Consider the following 13,917-nt stretch of genomic DNA (forward strand, 5'->3'; position numbering starts at 1 on the left):
TTGGGGTTCCCAAAATCATCCCTTCGATCTCCCAACAGTACCATTTTCATTAATAAGTTTTCTATCTATTCATTACTTTCATCTTTGTCGATCTCTTTATTACAAGTCTCTTTCCACTTGTTACCCCAAGAATCTTCTTCTTTGAAGCTCATGTGGAAACTTTTTTTCTGCAAAAGCTTAACAATAATTTTATGAATGTAACAAATAGCCAAAAACAAAAGTTCGGAATTTTTTAAAAACTTGAGTAAGTAATTTTAACAGAGGGAGGTCAAAAACTATTACCCCAGTTGACAAGCCTATGACACGGAATATTTCAAATATATTATGGAAAAGAACCGAGCTAGCAATCAAATACTACAAAGCTCGACTCGGCTCGTTTGCACCCCAAATTCAAAATGACATACTCCAGCAATTAACAAACAAAAAGGGGCCACCCTATAATCCACGTCCATCCTTACACATACTACAACAAGTTGGTGAAGCTCAGTTCTTGTACGTTACAAATAGACAGCCCAAGGCCCCAAGCCCAAAACTTTTTGGGTTGATTTCGGGTTGTTCCAAATTTCCAATTCAACTTGTGCCAGTTTTCGCGAGACCCAATGGGAGGACTATTCTGGTAACCCGTCCCACCTCCTCTCTTTTTTCTTTTTTCTTTTTGGAGGGGAAATCCCACCCTAGGTCATATAATCATTCAAAATGATCCGAGCTTCTTCTTTCATTCTTTGCTCTTGCTTTTGCTCATGCTCGCAAATTATATAACTAAGGTCCCATCACATATATTTGGGGAACGTAGTAGTATATCGCATAGGGTTATGATAAGAGCATGTAGAGGCATTTAACCTGTTGAGGCATGAAATACGTTACGGTTCAGAGTCCTTACCTGAACCTGGTCTAATGACATGAGGTCCAAATTTTTATGAATTCACACTTCCCTGGAAGGAGTTGTTTCAACTATAGAATAGCGTAACGTCCTTCTCCTCAATAACGTCCTTCTTCTCAATTTCCTAGTGGTTTAGCATCATTTGATTCAGCCTTGCATGCAGTCATTTCAACTATGGAATAGCGTAATGTCCTCCTCAATTTCCTAGTGGTTTAGCATCATCAATCGATTCAGCCTCGCATGCCTCCCAGTGATCTCACATTATGAAAATATTACTCCATCCGTCCCATTTTGTTTGATCTCGTGTCATTCATTATTTCTGAATAATTTATTAAATATTTATTGCACCGTTCAAAACAACTCTGTAATTACTTCTGAACATGGAAAATTTGGAAAATTATTCTCGAAAGCGTCTTATATTTGTAGGTCAAACTAAAAGGACTTTTCGTAGGAAGCCAAAAAAAAAAAGGAGAGAAAATTAGGCTTAGGGAGTGAGGGTAAAGGTTTGCTTACATTTCGACATAATTCACTTATATAGCATCGGGATTTCTCCATGACTTGATTCCCTGATTGGGGAGAAGTTCACCCGGAAGGCACAACTTTCCTCCGCACATATTAAAGAGGAATGCTGTTGCACATATTTCACTATCCCATTTTTTCTGATCACACAGAATATTCGAATCACTTTACTCTAATCTCGACTAATTTTTGACGACCAATCCCAGATATGACCATACTACTTGTATGAAGTATGTGAGCAAGACTGAAACACTTGGCACATGGCATAGATTAGCATTCACATGTGACGTAGTTAAGGGCATGCCTAGGCTTGACAAGCGCCCCAAACTAGGAGCACAGGAAGCCCAACGCTGGGCGACGACGAGGCGAGGAGAGGGAGGGAGGATGAAAGGGGGAGATAGAGAGAGAGGCGGAGGCCTCCTCCCCAAGCGGCGGCGGCTAGGGTTTTTTTCTAGAGAGAGAGAAAGTAGAGAGCTAGAGAGACAGAGTGGTGTTATTGTAAGAGAGCAGAGAGCTAACTATTACCCCAGTTGACAAGCCTATGACATGGAATATTTCACATATACACTGGAAATTAACGAACCGAGCTCGCAAGGCGAGGCTGGTTAAGGGCATGCCTAGGCTTGACTCGTATAGTAATCAAGTTGAACTCGAGCTTGGATTTTAGGCTCGTGTGGTAAACGAGTTGAGCTCAACACTCTAAAACTCAGCTCGTTTATATAGAGAGACGTTTGGTAATTGAACCGAACTCGGCCCGTTTGCAAACAAGCCGAGTCGGAGTTTTAGGCTCGTTTAGTAAACGACCTAGCCAAGCTCAAACACTATAAAAGTCGACTCGGCTCGTTTGCACCCAAATTCGAAATGACATACTCCATCAATTAACAAACAAAAAGTTGCCACCCTTGACCCTATAATCCACATCCATCATTACACCAGCTACAAGAAGTTGGTGAAGCCCAGTTCTTGTATGTTTCAAAGCCCAAAACTTTTTGGGTTGTTCCAATTCAACTTGTACCAGTTTTCGAGGCCCAATGAGAGGACTATTCTGGTACCCCGTCCCACCACCTATAAGTCCTTCCACTCTTTTTTTTTTTTTGGAGGGGAAGTCCCACTCTTGGTCATATAATCATTCAAAATGATCCATGTTTCTTCTTTCAATCTTTGCTCTTGCTTTCGCTCATGCCCGCAAATTATATGACTTAAGTCCCACCACATATATTTGGGGAACATAGTACATCACATAAGGTTATGATAAAAGCATGTAGAGGCATTTAACCTGTTGAGACATGAAATGGGTTATGGTTTAGGGTCCTTACCTGAACCTGGTCTAGTCTAGTGACATGAGATCCAAATTTTTATGAATCCACACTTTTCTGGAAGGAGTCGTTTCACCTATGGAATAGCGTAATGTACTTCTCCTCAATTTCCTAGTGGTTTAGCATCAATCGATTCAGCCTCGCATGCAGTCGTTTCAACTATGGAATAGCGTAATGTCCTCGTCAATTTCCTAGTGGTTTAGCATCATCCTCGTCAATTTCCTAGTGGTTTAGCATCATCAATCGATTCAGCCTCAAATGCCTCCCAGTGATCTCACATTATGAAAACATTACTCCATCCGTTCCATTTTTGTTTGAACTCATGTCATTCATTATTTCTAAATAATTTATTAAATATTTATTGAACCATTCAAAAGATCTCTGTGATTACTTCTGAACAGGGAAAATTTGGAAAATTATTCTCGAAAGCGTCTTATATTAGTAGGTCAAAATAAAAGGACTTTTCGTAGGAAGCCAAACAAAAAAAAGGAGAGAAAAGGGTAAAGGTTTGCTTACATTTCGACATAATTCACTTATATAGCATCAGGATTTCTCCATGACTTGATTCCCTGACCGGGAAGTTCACCCAGAAGGCACAACTCTCCTCCGTACATATTAAAGAGGAATGCTTGCACATATTTCACTATCCCATTTTTTCTGATCACACAAAATATTCGAATCACTTTATTCTAACCTCAACTAATCTCTAAATGACCGATTTCAGATAGTACCATACTACTTGTATGAAGTATGCAAGCAAGACTGAAACACTTGGCACACGACATAGATTAGCATTCACATGTATTGCCGAGATGAATCCGGCCGCTCTGCACTGTTCTACAGGTCCGTATATAATGGCCGGACTTTGGTCCCTGTAGTGCTCGGGCACACATCATCCTTTGTACATGCCATTTTAGGGGTAACATTCTTCACAAACTAGGAAGATACTGAGAAGAAAATAACCACAGCAGAAAAGAGAAACAAGTAGACACTGCTTTTAATTACTGGAGTACTAACAACAAAGACAATACTCTAATTGAAGTTCCTCCTCTAGTCTGAACTACCACCAAGAACTACACAAAAAAAAGGTACTCCCAACACAAAAATGAAAATCAGTCTACACAATTATTCATCACTATCAAGTCCTCACTACAAGAGCTTCATCCTTCTTGCTTGAGCTCCTCCAATTGGGATGCTGCCTGAAAATCCATCTCCAACCTCTGTACCCTCTCTTGTCCCTCTTGATTCCGGTCTCGTTCACCGTAATCCTGCACGATCCCCCTCTCCTGAAAATCCCTCGTTTTTCATGTTTTCCCAGGAAATCCCCACCTCCTAACCCACCGAAATCCTCAACCGAAACCGGGAAATTCAAATCGCCACCCTTCAAAACAGAGTACTCTGCTTTCCTCGACTCTGTTTCTAGATCGAGTTTCAGGTCAATAAACCCAGCCTCACCAAGCTCGCCAAACTCGCTTTCCTTGACCGGAAACACGCTCCTCTTAGTCCCACTCAAACCGAAATCACCGTCTCTCAATCCGCTCTTTCTCGGCTCGGTTTCGCTGAACCCGCTCGGCCTCTCCGAATCCAACCCCGAAGAATTCCCATTAAAATCACTGACTTTAGCACTAGAGAATGCAAATTCGCTGCTGCTTTCGTCGCGAAAACTACCGCCCCTGAAGCTACACAAGGACCGGGACCTCGAGACACCGACGTAGTCAAAAACCCACGTCTCGTTCCCATCCCCAACGCTCCTCCTCTCACTACAACCACCCTTCTCTCTCTTCTTCCTCCCGAACAGCCTCACAATCCTCCATATCCCGCCCCTCCTCTTGACAAGAAAACCCTCCTCGGATTTCGCGGGTTTCGAACGGGATTCGTTCCTGTCGTTCTCTATCAGGAACGAGATTCTCCCGACGCCGCCGATGTCGGTGGCGGAGGAATTCCGGTTGGAGGAGATATCGGAGCAAGAACAGGAAGAGAGGCGTTGCTCGCCGCAGTCGGAGCAGACCAGCTCGATCAGTCTTTCCTTGAGGCAGTAGGCGCAGATTCCGACGGAGGAAGAAGGGTGTTTCTTGCAGGGGATTAGGTCCGTGGCAGAGTAGTTGTACTCCGGAGGGTTGAGCTTGGTTTCTACCTCTTTTCCTCTGTGTTTCATGGCTTCTTCTCTGGCTTTTCGATGAGTTGAACTATACTACTAGGGGTTTGGGAGACAAAGGAGGAAAGTGGAGAGGAAAACTTTTTGGGAGAAAAAAAGTGGGACGTGGGTTTTGGAGAGTTGAATAGAACTATTTAAAATGGAGTAGAAGAGAGCATGCGTTTTGTTTGTTGATGAGGACATCAAATCAGAGGTAGTGTTCAATCGATAGCCCTCTGTAGTTTTGTAGGTGGCATATATTTTTAATCGGTACCAACAGGAATGGGGAGTGGACCAGTGGTATTTAATTCTGCACTTTGTTAGGAGAGAAAAACTTTTTTACGAGGCTCTGTAAAAAAGTTTTACGGAGGGGAATCGCGTGTGTCGGAAAGTATTTTTAATGGTTTGAATTTCAAAAAAAAAATCCATAAAGAATAAAAGTTTATTGCCGAAATGGTCCGGTCATATTTGCCGCCTCCTCCGTGAATAAAATGTCTCTCTCTCTTGTTACAATGAAAATGTTCACGGCCTACCCACAGGTTTGTTTGCTGGAAACAAAAATTGTATGGACCCCGAAAATGTCTCCTTGAAAGTGAAATTAATAATTAAGATTCATTTTTATGTGCGAGAATTAAACATCCAAATGAATCTGAACCATTGATTTTTCTTTCGGTGATATTTTTGGGAAAATTTTTCGGAGTCTCCAACATTGCTCTAATGGAAATGCTAAAAAGAGCTCAATGTGCTTTTGCTAAGGTTTAAAAAGTAAGTTGAAATGTGTGAGAAGTTTATAAAGTGCGAAACTGTGTACAAAAATGTAAAAAGTGTATTCGAGTTTATATTTATTTTGTCGTTTTTTTAGCTTAATGAAAGTCGAGTGGGCTTCCGATACCAAGACCCTTGTTTAGTCACCAAACAAACCACATGAAGTTCAGAAGCAAAACAAAAATTCAACTATAATTGTATCAATTACCTTAATAATTGTGCTCTAAAATTATGTTCGCCTCAAATGGATGCACCACATGTAATGCGACTCTAGTATGTTGCCATCAAGAAATTTCGCTCGGTATACAACTACACAGAAATTTCAAAGGGCACAATATCATATGCTCCTTTTGCATTTGCCATCGGATGCATAATCCGACGGTTCGGAGGTCATTTGTATGTCTTTTCAAAAAAAAAAAAATCTAATTATTAACATCATCTATTTTGTAGAATTGGTTGAGAATATCAGCAAGGTATGAATAAACCCGTTATTGCGACACATATCTTGAGGTAAATGAGTTTTAATTATATCAATTATTTCTCAAAATAAGTGCATTCTCAGCGCCTTACTAATTGAAGTCCCATACATGAATTTTAAACATGATTAATTCTGTCGACAAAATCTAAAAAGTAAATTTATTTATTTTTATCATAAAAAGTAGCAAGTGATTTTGCTCATCGAAATAATTTCGGGAATGTTCTACGAATGGCCTCGACAACACGACCAGATCTCTCCCTCTCCAAAGAACATTATTGTTTTTTTTCTTTCTTTCATCACAACCAAAGAAGATTGTTTATGGCAAGAGATTTTCACCCTCACACAGAGAGAGAGAGAGAGATGGTACTCTACTCATAGTGGTAGACTTTTTAGAGAGAGAGAGAGAGAGAGAGAGAGAGAGAGAGAGCGCATGAAAGAGATCGAGACGTAAATTTTACGTTTTTATGTTGCTGCCAGGGAACAGTGTCATTGCATTTACAAGGCAAGGGAAGAGTGATTGCAATGAAAACACACAATCCTATTATCCTAGAGGCTTGATCTTCGGCCGTTGTTGCGTAGAAAAAGGCAAATCTAAAACAGAGCAAATCAGCCCCGGTTTGGTTGGTCGTTGGATTTGCTTTTCACACAATTAATCAGTATTTGATTGTTAGAGTCGAGTTATAAGAAATAATTTCTTATGAATTTCTTCATCCCGGTGTGGACCACTTACCTCTTACCAACCGGAAAAACTTACTTAAAATGCACGTAAATTGTCCGGACATCTTGACCGTCAATAAAAAAAAAAAGGAGAAAGCAAATTGAGTGAAGCAATGAAACACCAAAGTGACGAATCTCAATTTCAGGAACTGTGTACTCAAATCCAGTGACCCCATTCGACAGTTGTTAACGTGCAACGAGACGCATCACTGTACCCTACAACCAACCACAATCCTACTGAATTTTCACGGAAAGTCTCTCCATCTGTCGGGGCACATCCATCCATCAATCTTTCCATCTTTTCTGGGAGTAATTCCTCACTGATTTTTAGCGCAAATTTACAGCAGCTCCTGCTGTTTAAAAACAGGGAGCGGAACTATGTTGGGGTTTAGAGAGCTGTCGGAGCGTTTGAATTTAAAATTTTTTATTTTGTATATATTTGATTTTGAATATTTATGTATAGCTACTTATAATCTTAATAATTTTGATTCGATTTGATAAAAAATCAGTTATTTTATATTTTTATTTCTTAATTTCTTTCATAAATAAAAAATAAATACGTGATAGTTGATGTAGCCTAAAGAATCATTTTAATATACAAATGTAATGAATTGGAAATTAAAACTTTATGATATAATACGTATATATTCCGATAAAAAACACTCCATATATATCTATATACTAAGCCGGCCCCCTGAATTTAAAATCTTGCGAGAGCTTCCTGAAGCCCCAAAGGCTTTGAGCAAAGTTTTTAAATATAGAGTTATGAATAATAAGCGAAGAGAAAACTCATTATAAATTGTGCTGAAAAGGAGGGTGATTCTTAAAATCTCAAGTGAACAAAGAGGAAGGGTCTGACATTTTTTGTTAGAGATGAAAGAACAATTTCTCATCTTTGATGACATCTTAGTAATTATCCATGTCTATAGGGGACACCATGTAGGGATACCTCAAACTTTTTTTTATCATACATTCGAGTGGGCTTTATACATTTGGTCGAGACCCTTTAAATGTGCGGTGGAAGAAGAGTTTATGACATCCCATGGCGTGTCCCAGGGGCATTGAATAAATCTCTGTTTGCTGTTTGCAATTGGGAAGGCCAGATAGGATTATGGCTGCAAACGAGTTGGAAGGGTTTGGAGCACCACAGGGTGCCTGGGCCCTTATACAACTCTAAATATAAGCATATATTACATTAGTTTTTCGAATTAATTTTAGAATATTCTATTGAATTAGCCCCTACAAGCCCCTTGGTGAAAAATGTATTAAATTTCCTATATGTGTGCTGAAAAATATTCTTAAATGTATAAAGTTATCTATCATTTTTAGGTCGCATATATAAACTTACATGGCATCTACACACATGTACACAATCTCGTGTCTTTCTTGGACCTCACAAGTAGCAATACATACTTGTGAAATTCTATTTTTTTTTTTTTGTGACCAATGTAAAAATAGATGTTTTTTGGCCCGTCCAAGTCATAAATTTTGTATCCGCCACTGATTATGAGCAACCTAATTTGAACAAATTTTTTTGACTCGTTTAGTAATGAGTCGAGCTACGACTTACTTGAACTCGACTTGTATAAATGGACTCTAGCTTGTTTCTAGAAACTAGCTAGTTTAATACTCGTGTTGGAGTTCTCAAATGCTAGTTGAGCTCATGCTCGAATAGAAAGGCTTGATTCGTGCTTTGAATACCTTAATATTCGACTCGACTAATCAAATCGGCACTTGAAGAGTTCTCTCATGCGATTATAAAATCTAAAAATTAAACCGAGTCCGCACAAGCTGACTTGAACTCTCCCTTGAAAAATAATCATCTTTTGAAACTGCACCATATGCTTTATCAAATACTTCGTATTCTACAACCACAAACTCATTAAAAAAGATAAAACACGCATTCCAGAATTACATATATTTGTAAGTCCCTCGCACACAGAATGTGTGGTGTATGCGGGTTCCCATAAGAATGCGCATGCGTTTTTGTAAGTCTTTGCGGTTGTAGAATAATTGCATATTTTAGGTACTAATAAAACAACATACAACAATCCTTAATTCTACTACCACACAATCCTTAATTCTACAACCACACAGACTTGCACATATGCTTTGCACACACTGATCACATTCATATCGGATTCCACACACGCTAGTAGTGCAGTACGTGCAACACCTTCACATGAATATATATGTGTGTATAAAGGAGTCCGATTTTGTTTGGTTTTTTTGATCCGCAGTCCGATTTTGTTCACACACCCAAATACATACCCTCTCATAAAACACAAGGGTCCCACACACACTGCATATATTGTGTGTGGAACCTTTGTGTTTTGTGAGAAAGTGTGTAATTTTGGGTGTGGTCGTAGAATTTTTGCGAGTGTTTTTTCTCCAGTGCCTGCATCGTACTGTCCCTGCCTTTTCTTTGTGTTTTTTCGTGATGTCTAGTAATGAAAGATTTCGGATCCAAAAAAAAAAAGTAATGAAAGACCGATCATAGAAAAAAAGTAGTAATGAAAGAAACTCATCACTCCTGAGCATCAGACTTTAAAAAAAAAAAAGCACCAATTTTAATTTGTCCACGCGCGTCTCTGCATTCTACTAGAATCACATGGAGGATTCATTAAATTGGAGCTTTTAGCTCGTTATCTTTAAAAATGTCGGTTTCCACTATAGAACGCGAGCACGTTGTCCCATTGACATTTCGTTTCGGAAAGGGACCAAGATAATTGGGACACGACACAACACCAGTTTGGATGAGTGGTTGGTCCCGTTAGTTGATGGGTTTGCTTCTCATATAATTGGTAAGAGGGTTCAATTTCTTGAGGTCGGGCCGCAAGAAAGTGATTTTATTACTGTGAATTTCACGGTTCCGACGTTGATGATCAGTCTTTGACTGGACCGGAAATGGGATTAGTCTCATGTCTGTTCCTGAGGGAAGGCGTGAAAGGATTGCGCCTTGGCCCCCCAAATTTTCTTTCATATTAGGGCTCCCATATTTTCTAGGATTTTATACTTAGTATAATAAGTAAGCTCATTCGGGAATAAACTCAAGCTAAAAAAGAAGAGGGTGGACGCAAAATTAACAAACACAAAAAAAAAATTTGAAAAGAGAAAAAAACAAAAAAATTTAGTCAAGGTTAGTGAAAGGTGCTCATAAGCTAGACGTTTTGGAAATTTTTTTTCTTTGAAATGATGTCGAATATTCAACAGTTCACATGTTTCTTATCTTACGAGTAAAGCAACAAAGCCCTTGGCGTGCCGTAGTGAAACTCTGATTCTACTTGTCTGTTTCATTTGACAAAAAAAACTTGAACTACAGTGTATTTCCCCGGCCAGAAAACGAAAGAAGCAATTAACTAACGAGATAAAGTTTTCGTTTAGATTTTGGATCATCTCTAATCCCTGAATTTATGTATACACTAGTTATATAAACCAAGTCACATATACATCCAGGAGTTGTCCCAGTGGTAAGGACGAATGATTGACTTTGGGAGTATTCTCCTTGGTCAGGAGTTTGATTCCCTACCGGATGAGTACCCAGATAATAAGTGGGGAGCCCGTGACTGGTGTGGCCGCGCTAGTGCTCCTGAGATTTGAGAGTCGGGTCCAATTGTGGCTGTAGGGCTGTTCCTCGGTTATTAAAAAAAAAGTCACATAATTTGCCTGCATGAGCGGATTAGGAGCCAACACGAGCATGAAAAACATTTTTGCTTTTTGGAGGGTTGTTGATTGAAAGCGCAAGTGCATTGCGAGAATTGAGAGCGAGAATGTAGCATTTTGGAGGATTGTTGATTAAGGTTTATAAAGTAATCTTGCTTTTCGGTGAGTGGGTATTTAAACTACCGTGCTACCTCCATGTATTTAGCTGTAGCACGACCGTTGTTTTTAGAAATGATGGCGGGGGACGCACGCGCCACACACGCCCGATCCCAATGCATCATTGGCACTCACAATTGTAAAACACAATAGATTAATGGTTTGCTTAATGTTTGAAATTGGTGTGTTAATCATTGTGTTTCTTCACTCCATCTCTCGGGTTTGTGATTACTAAGACAATAACTCACATTCACTTGGAAAACAACAAAACATTAGTGTTTTATTGATTGATTGCCTTGCTTTAATTAATTAATCATTCACTGCAGCCTGAGCCTATCAAATGTTTGCTTGTGCTGGTGCTTTGTCTCCCTTTCGAGGGTTTAAAAAAACTTCCGGAGCAGCAAATGTAATATTCTACTACTAGTAGAATTTGACATTTATTTTCAATCTATCTATTAAACATAATAAAGTTAACTGAGTATTCAAACTTTGCGAAAGTTAAAAATGCGACTTTGCGAAGAAACGAAATGTTGACCTCAACAGAGGAGATCGATATGTAGTCGAATGCCATTTTGAGCTTTCGGGATCCGTCATGGTTATGTTGTGCCCAAAGAAGATAACTAAGGCAATTGCCCCTCCTCTGCTGGTTGTGACCGATGGGGGAAAAAAAAAAATGAATACTATTTCAGTCAATGTTATCAGCATCGGAAGTTCGGAACCCCATGTTCTAACCGTTAACTAAGAAAGACGAGGACAAAAAAAAAAAAGATATGCCAACAGATACATGAAGAGTGCAAAAGTTCAACCTACGGCTCCCGAAGTAATTACTATCTTTTTGTCAATTTTGGTTCGGGAATTTGACTTACTTCTCTCTGTTTTTATTTCTTCCCGGGCTGTGAAGATCAGAATACTTATATATGGGCTTGCTATTTCATATGGCTCGGGCATTGGATATCCTCTTTGGTCTGGGCTTCAGCAAAAATAAAAGGCTGTAGCAGAAGCGCGGATTTGTCAGAACTTGTCGACGTCTAACGTGTGAATAGGCGAGAGCATCTTGATCTGACTTCGTATGTAATGCTATTGCATGTGACCAAAAGGTGAGATCACAATGTGATTCATGGTTTGCCTTGAGCGAAAACTTAATAATTTCCTAACCGCGTGGAAAGATTGAAATGAAACTAGAAACACACCATTAAATCAGATTAATCAAGTTCAATGGAAAATAAAATAAAGGTACTTTTCAGAAAAGTAGAATTGGATAAATAAGAGCTGGACAAAGTCTTCGGCTTGGAAGACTAGCCACAAATTCCTCATATTTATATTTTTTGAGTTTAATAATAAGCACATTTTACAATCAAACATAAGGACAAAGGCATTCTAAGTGCCTAAAATTTTAGAGTATCATGTGAAAGTACCTAAAATCTTAGGGTACCCTATATATGAAAGTGCCTAAACTCTAGAATACCTTGTGAAAGTGTTTAAATCACTAAAACTCTATAATAGAAAAATGCACCCTAAAACTCTATAAAGTTGTCTAAACATGTTTTGGCCTTATAGCTAAAAAACTCAAAAAGTTAAAGGATCTCCGCTGAAAATTATTTTGCTGGCGCTCTTCCTCTAAGGCTCCATTTGTTTTGATGTAAAATACTTTCCATGTAAAATGTTTTTTCAGAAAACAAATTTCAAACTTTTATTTTCCGGTATTTGATTGGCACTTGAAAATATTTTCAGAAATCAACAAAATAATGCAGAGAGAGGGAAGGGGAATTAAATGGTGGAGAGATCTGAAAATATTAAAATTGAATGTGGGTCAAGACTGACGATCGAGAAAACTGAGTAGTGAGAATTGCAGTAGAAAGCAGTAGGTTCATTTTGGAAAATAATTTACGAAAGATTTAAGGGTAAGTCATTTTCATCCAATTGATGGAAAATATTTTAATAATTTCTTACATAACCAAATACCGAAAAATAGGTAAAACATTTTACGCCCAAACAAACAGAGCTCAAATGAAAACTATTTTACCGTATTTATGGCTAATTTTCCCATCTAACTAACAAAGGCCTCTCTCCTTTTTTAAGACGTTTACCGTGACTCGAACCAGTACGACCAGGAACAACACACTATATCTATTCTACGGAAACCACCCCCGCAAGCGCTAGATAAACTTGGTTAGGAACAAAACTGATGTTTCGAACAGAACAATACTCGGGTTTCGAGGTTAGTCCTATAAGATACAGCAACATTAACAGCTTATAATTTGCCTGGAAAAAATCTGGAAACTTTGTTTCACACAATATATATATAAGTATTCTGTTAGTCCTAAGCCCTGTCATTGCAAGTTGGACCCAAAAAAAAAAGAGGAGGAAGGAAACGAAAACAAATTCACTACTAGGATATTGTAGTGAAATAATGAAAACGAAAACAAATTCATCCAAGTTTAATCCCTTCTAGGAGTCTTCGATTTACTAATCATACTGGCTCTCCTTGCCACATCCCATGCCTTCTGTGGGGCAAAGACACCCGCCTTTTCTGCGAAGAAAGACTCGTACCCAGGTGAATCAAAAGCAAAACCAGTGTGCTTCGTCTCTCGTGGAAGCCGTGCCACGGCAAACGTTCTTTCCTTGTCAGGCGTCAATTGATTTTTAAGACTTAGAAAATCACAAGACGACCGTTCAGGTTCATGCCTGTGCATTTCCTGAATAATTTGATAATCATACGGGAAGAACCATCTCTGAACCCTGAAGCCAAATGACAATCAGAAATGCTACACACACATACAATTTGTGCACAGATTGTGCACAGATTTTGTTATGGGGCCCACCACGGGTCCCACACAAATCATTCGAGCCGTTCATTAAATGTAAAATATTTTTTCAAGGGTCCCCGTAAAAAATAATCTCAATCCGATACCTATAGATGCTCGATCCAATCGTATAACTTTTCATTATCCGAAAATCTGAATGAAAAGTTAGATGGTTGGATGAAGCACCTATAGGTATTGGATTGAGCTTATTTTTTACGGAGACCCTTGAAAAAGTGTTTTACATTTAATGAACGGCTTGGATGATTTGTGTGGGACCCGTGGTGGGCCCCACAACTAAATCTGTGCACAATCTGTGCACAAAAATCTGTACCGGTAGCAGGACTCAATGACAATTAGATGAACATTGATAAAGACCAAAATGTTATAGGTTCCAGAAAAAAAATAAAAAAGTGAACAAATAAACGCGAGTGCAATTTTCGGTGCACCGTCAACTTTTCCACACCAAAATAAAGGCGACATACTCG

At 38.9% G+C, this 13,917-nt stretch overlaps 1 protein-coding gene and 1 pseudogene across 1 annotated transcript; both read right to left on the minus strand.

The window, feature by feature from the left end:
* Positions 1-3,687: 3,687 nt before the first annotated feature.
* On the minus strand, positions 3,688-5,084 carry LOC131301538 (uncharacterized). Its single transcript, XM_058327892.1, has one exon. It carries the CDS (start codon positions 4,868-4,870, stop codon positions 3,854-3,856), a length of 1,017 nt encoding a protein of 338 aa, XP_058183875.1. The 5' UTR covers positions 4,871-5,084; the 3' UTR covers positions 3,688-3,853.
* A 7,777-nt stretch (positions 5,085-12,861) lies between these two features.
* The window catches only part of LOC131301424 (phospholipid-transporting ATPase 3-like), a 42,322-nt pseudogene continuing 41,266 nt past the window's right edge, over positions 12,862-13,917 (minus strand).

The sequence above is a fragment of the Rhododendron vialii genome, chromosome 9a, assembly GCF_030253575.1.
Source record: "Rhododendron vialii isolate Sample 1 chromosome 9a, ASM3025357v1".
NCBI classification, from domain to species: domain Eukaryota; kingdom Viridiplantae; phylum Streptophyta; class Magnoliopsida; order Ericales; family Ericaceae; genus Rhododendron; species Rhododendron vialii.

Excerpts from the sequence above, each read along its gene's own strand:
- LOC131301538 (XM_058327892.1), bottom strand. The coding sequence starts at position 4,870 with ATGAAACACAGAGGAAAAGAGGTAGAAACCAAGCTCAACCCTCCGGAG.